The 8,435-nt window shown below is 57.8% G+C and overlaps 1 protein-coding gene across 2 annotated transcripts in view; it reads right to left on the minus strand.

The window, feature by feature from the left end:
- Window positions 1-6,634, minus strand: part of PGBD5 (piggyBac transposable element derived 5) — a 25,272-nt gene extending 18,638 nt beyond the window's left edge. The window contains exons 1-2 of one of the 2 annotated variants that reach the window (XM_008594220.1): window positions 6,212-6,634; window positions 1,780-1,914 (exon numbers count right to left, since the gene is read on the minus strand). In XM_008594220.1, the coding sequence (XP_008592442.1) occupies window positions 1,780-1,914; window positions 6,212-6,625 (549 nt within the window). In that variant the 5' untranslated portion in view covers window positions 6,626-6,634. The remainder of the gene's footprint in view (window positions 1-1,779; window positions 1,915-6,211) is intronic. The other variant, XM_008594219.1, reaches the window with a different exon arrangement.
- Between the last annotated feature and the right edge of the window lie 1,801 nt (window positions 6,635-8,435).

Genomic DNA, 8,435 nt, shown 5'->3' on the forward strand with positions numbered 1-8,435 from the left:
ACCCCCGGCTCGCCCCCCCCCACACCACACCCCCTGCAAACAGGGGCGGAGCGAGTGGTGATGGAGCCGGTTCTCAGCAGGCCTGTGACACAGGACCCGTACGCCCTCAACTGCACAAGCCCCTGACCTGGAAGTGGCACTGGGCGGGCCCAAGAAGCAGCATTAGCCGGGGCCTCCTGCAGCGCAGGGACTGCTGGGACCACGGAGCCGGTGGTCTCAGGACCTTCAGAGCCTCCTTGTCAACGGTTCGCTGTCTGCCTGCCCTCGTCTTTCCTGCCACTATGAAAACCTGCAGTCAGGAAGCCTAAAGCCCTGCAGAGATTATTTCAGTGTATGCCAAGCTGCGGGCCCCCAAGGAGAGCAGCGGGCCGCCAGCCTGGAGGGTTTCCCACCGTGGACGAGACATCACATGATCATCCGGGCTCTCTTGCCACGGGCGCTGCAGAGGGGGCCTCAGAGACTTTCTGCGTAGGCATCGGAGCGTTCGGTGCCCGGGCCCACGGGTCATGGTGTTTCCCTCTTCCCCTGAGGGAGGCCTGGTGAGTGGCTGTGGGGTGGGGGGTTTGGGGTGAATCACCTCTGGGCATTGGGTTTCCCAGGGATAGAAAAGGACAGTGGTGCATGACTCAAAGGGTCATGTGGTGCGGGGCTGTGTCTCGGGCCCACTGGTCAACGCTCATGCAAAAGCCACACAGGCGGGTCTTCAGGATGCAGGACCCAGTGCCCATTCAAGGCTGGCAGGTAACAGGTTCTCAATAATTATTGAAAGAATGAATGAACGTCCCTCAAGAAGTTATAAAACATGAACCTGATGCCCCTGTACCCCATGGGGGTGTCATTGCATAGGACACCCTAAGGTGTCACAGGCCACTGGAGGGTACGAAGGGACAGGGGCCCAGGCTGCACATTGAGGAGTAAGCAAATCCCACCCTGGGACAGGCCAGCTCTGGCAAATGCCCACAGCCTGTGCACAGCAGAGCCCCAGGGTCCAGCTGTGCCCCTGCCGCAGCCCAAGCTGCAAGTGTCCCCAACCTGCAGGGGTTGGATGGTGCTTCCAAGGGAAGGTGTGCACCTGGGGCCCGCACACTTTCCTCGCTGAAGCCCTGCGGTGGATATCTTCCTGTGATCCTTCTCTAGCTCAGGGGAAGGAGGAAGGGCAAAGACCCCACCTTGGGCCCAGGGGTCGGCTGTCACCACAGGGCTGGCTGCCCGACAGGACAGAGAAGATGTCACTGAGCAACAGGCAGGAAACCCCAGACAGGAGACGCCCCTCCGTGCCACCCCTGGTTCTCACCAGCCCTGCCTTCTCCTGTGCACCCTGCTGCTCCCGGTGGCCCCACATCTGCTGCTGTCCTAAAACATGTGCCCAGGTCTGCCACACAAGTTCCAAGGCCCATGCCTTGGGCACGTGCTCCTGGTGGAGGCTGACTCCACTGCTGGACATCGGTGGCCTGCAAAGAGGCGTCAGGGGACTGGAAGGCAGGGCCGAGACTGATGGGGGCGGACCAGGACCACAGTCCTGAGGAACAGTCGGGGAGATGGGTGTTTGGGACCCACTGTTTGGGTGACGCCTCTGGCCGACATGGCGAGGGCCTGAGTCTCCACGAGCCATTTCCCCAGAGGGGCTGGAGTGGGCAGGAAGAACGTCCAGGGTGTGGGGCCAGGCGCCCGCCGCCCTGGTGAGGAGGGGCAGCCCACCCAGCCTCGGCCGCAGCGTCGGGGGGAGGCTCAGCTGAGCAGGGAGAAGCCAACAAGGCCCCCGGCCGGCCCGGGGCTCACCTGGATGATGAAGCCCGTGGACGAGCACTGCCTGACCCAGAGGCTGAATTTCCGCTTTTTCCTCTTCCGCAACTCCCGCTCCGTGCACGTGGCGATGAACACGGGGTCCTCGTCAATCAGCGGTTCGTGTAGCACCTACCGGGAGGGACAAAGCAGAGGCTCTCACGGAAGGCAGTGGGAGCTCATGGTGCATCAGATCTGAGCTAACATCCCATCTCGGCCTTGGGCCGGCTGTGTGACCTCGGGTGAGTCACTTCACCTCTCTGATCCTGAGCCTCCTTATCTAGAAAAGGGTAATGTCGGTATCTACGCTAGAGTTTGGTAAGTAAGAGGCGGTGTGCGAAGCGGTCGGCACAGGCCCTGACCTACAGCAGCTGCTCCATCCACGGAATTTATTACCATTCTAACGTCCCCAGTCCCAACTCTCACTTGGCAGAGGGCTCTCCAGCCGTCAGGGTCCCTCGGCCTCAGGCTGGACATGTCTGGTGGCGGCACCCACTGCTTTACAAGGAGGCCCTTTCCACTGACTGACAGCTCCAACCGCTAGGAAGGTCTTTCCTTGTTGATTCAACGTTTACACACGTTTAACTTAAACCTACTGATCTGACTTTTGCCCTGTGAGAAGCAAACAAAAAACACTATTTCTTTAGATTTTCAAGACAGCTCTCACGTTGGCCCACGGCCACCTTATTCAGGCTGAACACCTCTTTGTGAACATCGTTTGTCTGATGACCCAGGTCCCCGGCTGCCTGTTGCAACAGGCAGCTCTGCCTCTCTCCTGCAGGCTGCTGTGTCCCTTCCAACAGGATTCCCAGGGCAGTTTCTAAATGCATTTTGTCCAATTCAGCTTCTCGATAACATGGTGACATGACTCTTTCGATGACAAGACAATAAAGCAAAAAGAAACAGCATGAAAAATAGACTCCAAGGGGCAGTCGCAATTTTGTTTTTTCAAGCTAAAGATTTCTGGGAGACTTCGGGGTGAATTTTAGAACTCCGCTACACTTGCCCAACCCTATTCCAAGTTTACTTATGAATTAGGGTGTACGTCTGTGGTTAATTGAAGGGTGTAGGCGACAGCTGACTCCAGGAGCTACCGGATGCTCTAGGTCGAGGCTGGGAAACCACGGCCTAGTCTGGCCCGCCTCCTGCTTTTGTGAATAAAGTTTTATTGGAGCCCTGCCACACCCACTCATTTACATATTGCCTATGGGTGATCTGGGGCTACAAGGGCAGAATTGACAAGATGCAACAGACCGTGTGGGCCACACAAAGTCTATGATACTATCTGGCTATTTACAGAAAACATTTGAACCAACCGAGCACCTAGGGATGTTGCTAGAATGTGGATTCTGATTCGACAGGTTCCGGGCAGTAGCGGGGCATTGAGCCTGGTCTCCCCATGCTCAGGAGGGGAGGGCCGGGAAGCCGGCTGGCTGCAGGCCCCGGGGCCTCATGCCTGGCTTCTCGCTGGCCCTTTGCAGCGTGTGAAACGTTCAAAGCCGTTCAGAACCCCTCCAGAGAAACGGACAACCCCCCACGCAGTGGGGACCAGAGCGGACGGGAGGGGAAGGACTGAAGGCCCCTTTGTGGCCGCCCTTCCTGCCAACCACCCCTGTGGGGGATGCGCCCACTCTTCCTCCCTGGCTCTCTTCACAGTGAAAACGCAGCTCCACCCCAGGGGCATCGAACAGACCCTCAGCAGCCACTTCCCGCTGACCACACGCCTCACCAAAGCAGAGGCCAGCGCGCTGAGCTGAAGGTTTTTCTCCCTTTTCCATCATCATCAGATTAATTACGAGTGCGTCGTTCCTAAACGCGGTGCAGGGCGGTGGGCAACCTAGAGCTCCAGAGGCTGTGCACGCCCCCTCCTCCCGCTGCAGGCCGCCTGGCATCCCCTCGCACACAGCCTGCCTCCGCGTCCCCCCTGCATGCGGCCAGCTCGTTTTGGGGTGTGCCGGGTGGTGTGCATGGCAGGGGAGGCAAAACATCCTTTTCTCTATTTGCATAATTCCCGTTTGTCCCCACATCCACTTCCTACCCTCCTGCCACTGCTCCGGGGCCTTCCAGGCTCCTGGGCGGCCCCTCCCTCCGTTTGGCCTGGGGTGACGTGGGCGTCCCTGTGCTGTTGGCCCGTGGCTCCACCACCCTCCTGATTTCCCTTAACCCTGGTCACACCCTGGCAACATCCCAGCATTACAGTCTCTTCACCTGCCCCTCCAGAGCAGGCCTTTCGTGTCCTGCTGGGATCCCGACCAACACAGATGGGCACAGGGTAGACGACGGCAGCAGAGAAAATGCGACTCTGCAGATACTAAGGTGAAAAAAAAATTAAATACAAAGTCCAAGAAAAAAGGAAAAAGGAAAGGTGAAAAAACCCAAACACGACCTGAGAGCCCTTCCCCAGACCGAGCCTCGTCAGCGGGAAGCAGTGAGAAGACATGACAGCAGAAGAAAAGGTTGTCCCTGGCTCCCTGGTCCTCATCCCACCCGCGCTGCTGGCCCAGCCTCGTTCAGGGACGCCCTCAGGGCACGTGTGCTGCAAGGGGAGCCCAGGGGCTCAGAATCCCCAGTGGGGGCTATACTGTGCCCGGGAGCCACAGCAACCCCCTGGGTCTGGGTCACAGACATCTGAGACCACAGCTCCCACAGGCACAGGCAGCCCGGGCAGCACGTGGGGGACACATGGTGGACCCGTGCGCAAACATAGGCCAGGCTCACCTGTTCCTGGAGCAGGAGGTTTCTGAGCCAGCCAACCTACAGGCTGCCAAACACCAGCCCCCCGAAGAGCTGGCTGAGTCTCGAGGGGCTCAGGCACAGGGAGCCCACAGCCTTCATGGCAGCTCTTTTTTTATTTGTCTTTTTTTGTTTTAGTGACCGGTAACGGGATTGCAACCCTCGGTGTCGCGCCCATACCGGGGACCGGCAACGGGATCGCAACCCTTGGTGCTGCGCCCGCACCGCACTCAGCCAGTGAGTGGGAACCGGTCTCCACATGGGATCCGAACCCTCGGCGGGAGCGCCGCTGCGCTCTCAAGCGGCGCACTCTCCAGTGCGCCACCAGGCCAGCCCACACGGCAGCTCTTTAGGCATCTGACCCCAAGCACGGTCAGAACATGGGCGTATTTTTCCCCTTGCATTCAGCCAACGTGTCTCTGATCTGGTTCATTTTCAACAAAGCAACTATTCAGCGAAACAAAAGTAACGTGCCCAGCCTGTCCTTGGCACTGCAGGACCTGTTACAGGGCAGGGCGTGAATCCCTTGAAGACTCCACCTCTCGCTAGGAAGACGAGGGACACATGGGTCGATAAGACACAGTGGCATTGGCTGCCCTGTAAACCGCGGGGGTGGGGGGATTGGGGACACAGGGATCAATGTGGGAACACGGGCCTCACCCTGGGCCTGCAGACCAGATACATCTGCAGAGCAGAGGGCAGACGGAGAAGCATCCCAGGGGCCAGAGAGTGCGTCGCAAACACCTGCAAACCCTATTTGGCCTGCATGTTCCCACAACAGTGGGGAGAACCGTTCAGAGAGTTCAATGGCTCCCACAGACCCGAGGCAGGGCGACACCTCCCCACAAGGCCCTGTGGTTTGCAGATGAGCGGGGGAAGCCCCGACACAGGGAGGTGGAGAGAGAACCCAGAGGACACGAGCAAGACCTTATCCAGAAGGCCCTCGGAGGGAGAGCCCGAGGCGACTAGACAGGCGGACGCGTGTGCAATAAGTGAAGTAAACCAACTGTCCCCTCCACAGGGAACAGGTCAAAGGGGAGCGGCTCAGTGGGCCGAGAACTTCCTGGTTTGGGTGAGAGAAATCTCTAGAAAGCAGCCACCTCCGCAGTCAGCTAGGCCGGTAGAGCAGTTCTGGGGAAGATTCTGAAATCCTGTCTCGGGCGTTCAGGTGTGACAGGCCCAGGTGGATGCCAGCAGAGGGCAGGGAGGGAGCTGGGCTGGGAGCGGCAGGGCCACCTCCCGTGGGACGGGTAAGGAGGCCGGGGAGGGTGTCAGGCAGCCACACAGTGGGGCTTGGGCTCCACCACACCTTTGTCCAAAGGCTGCAGCCCTGCCCGGGGCCCAGCACAGAAGCAGCCCCAGCCCATGAAGCACTGTCCCCATCCCAGGTGCACGGCCCTGCAGCAGAAGGCCTCGAGCCCCTTGTCACCACCAACAGGTGAGTTTGGACTCAGACAATGTGGCAAGAAAAAAGACATTAGCCTAAGCAACCTGTCATTTGGAAAGGACATGTAACTAAGGGACAGGGGGACAGGAGAGAAGAGGAGGAAATTGCCCTGCGGAGTGAAACCGAATTCTGACTCGTCTGTGGGTTGCAGCCGTTGCTATGATTATGGCCGTTGGCCTGATTAGGGTTACATGGGGCAACGGGAGGGGGACCAGCAGAGGTGACCTCAGAGGACAGGCCAGGCCTCACCTGCGTCTGGGAGGGCCGGAAGGCGGCGTCGAAGCCACGCTGCAGGGAGTCGAGGAAGGGCTGCACCTTGTAGAGGCCGTGTGAGGCCTGGCTGGAGCGGAAGGCCACCACGTGGAAGTACTTGAGAATCTTCTCGAAGCGCGCCTGGCTCATGGCGCATGCCAGGCTGCGGTTGCCGTAAAAGCCGCTGCTCCAGACGCCCAGCACCGACTCGCAGCGGGAGGCGCCAGTGGAGATCACGTAGCCCAGGAAGGCCTTCATCTCGGCCAGCGTCACCTCCGCCCAGGCCCCGTCGCTCCCGAACCGCTCCTGGAACTTCCGGGCGTACATGTTGGTCTGTGCCACCATGCCCTTGAGGACGTTGTCCGGTACAAGCAGCTGGAAGAAGTCCACGGCGCTGGCGCTGGGGGGCATCTTTCGCGTGGGACCTAAAACCCAAACACAGGCTGCACTTGTTACCACAACCCCCAACTGCACCCCGACCCCCACCTGCAGGAGGCCCCCAGTGCCCCTGGGAGTGCCCAGCCTGAGGGCTCCCGTCCTCCGCCTGCCACCAACACGTACCCGCCGTCTCCGGGGCAGGCAGCAGGTGCGTTCTCACAGGCCTGGCACACCCCGCAAATACCGACCCCAAGAGAAAGGGACATGGGAGGTGAGGAAAAGACACAAGGACACACACTGTCAACACAGGGCTGCTGCCATGGTGTCCTGGCTTCCACCATCCTGTGAGTTAAGGCGACTTTGTACATAACATGCTGTCACCACGCAGGCCATGAAAAATTCNCTGTGCCACCATGCCCTTGAGGACGTTGTCCGGTACAAGCAGCTGGAAGAAGTCCACGGCGCTGGCGCTGGGGGGCATCTTTCGCGTGGGACCTAAAACCCAAACACAGGCTGCACTTGTTACCACAAAACCCAACTGCACCCCGACCCCCACCCGCAGGAGGCCCCCAGTGCCCCTGGGAGAGCCCAGCCTCAGGGCTCCCGTCCTCCGCCTGCCACCAACACGTACCCGCCGTCTCCGGGGCAGGCAGCAGGTGCGTTCTCACAGGCCTGGCACACCCCGCAAATACCGACCCCAAGAGAAAGGGACATGGGAGGTGAGGAAAAGACACAAGGACACACACTGTCAACACAGGGCTGCTGCCATGGTGTCCTGGCTTCCACCATCCTGTGAGTTAAGGCGACTTTGTACATAACATGCTGTCACCACGCAGGCCATGAAAAATTCCATCCAGGAAAGAGAGCAATTTTTCTTGAGCATTCCCTATTTATTAGTGAATACATCTGAAGGGGCTTATTCAGACAATCTCACCGATGTGCTAAAAACCTATGCAGCCTTTTGAATACATATGCGCACACACATATACATGTATGCACGTGTCTGCATGCACACGTGAGGGCATTTCAAAAAGTCCATGAGAAGATTCTCGTTACTTCTCAATTTTACTTTTCCATGACTCGTGCTGGCCAGTCAGAGCTGGTGCCAGCAACACAAGGTCCAGGGTTCGATCCCTGTGCTGGCCGGACACCAAAAAAACATGGCTTTATTTTTCCATGAACTTTTTGAAGTGCCCTCATACATACATGTACATACATGTACACACTTATACATATATATGTGTGTGTATATATGGGATTTTTTAAAAAGAGCCACGGCTTTCAATTCCAATATACATATAGGTACATATATACATAAATGTACATACGTCTGGGTTTTTAATAAAGAGCTATGGCTCTCAATCCCACGTACATACGTATGTACAGTTTTTTAAATAAAGAGCTACAGCGTAATTCCACGCGTAACGTCAGGCGGGCTCACTGCAGGTAGAGATGCATAAGAGACAAGTTGGGCCTCTACTGGGTCTGTGTGATGATTTCTAACAAAAGCTGGGTGCATTCTTTGGAATTTTAAGCACCATTCCTTCCGACCTTCCTTCAGTACTGATTTAGACAGTCTCCGAAAAACGAGGTTTTTTTTTTTGTCCTTTTTGAGACCGGCCGCACCGTGCTCAGCCAGTGAGTGCTGTGAGTGCACCGGCCATCCCTATATAGGATCCGAACCCGCAGCGGGAGCGCCACCGTGCTCCCAGCACCGCACTCTCCCGAGTGCACCACGGGCTCAGCTTCGAAAAACCAGTTTTTTTTTTTTTTTTTTTCGTGTCCGGCAACGGATCGCAACCCTCAGTGTCGCGCCTGCACCTCGCTCAGCCAGTGAGCGGGA

This window comes from Galeopterus variegatus, unplaced genomic scaffold (assembly GCF_000696425.1).
Source record: "Galeopterus variegatus unplaced genomic scaffold, G_variegatus-3.0.2 Scaffold10382, whole genome shotgun sequence".
Classification (NCBI taxonomy): Eukaryota; Metazoa; Chordata; class Mammalia; order Dermoptera; family Cynocephalidae; genus Galeopterus; species Galeopterus variegatus.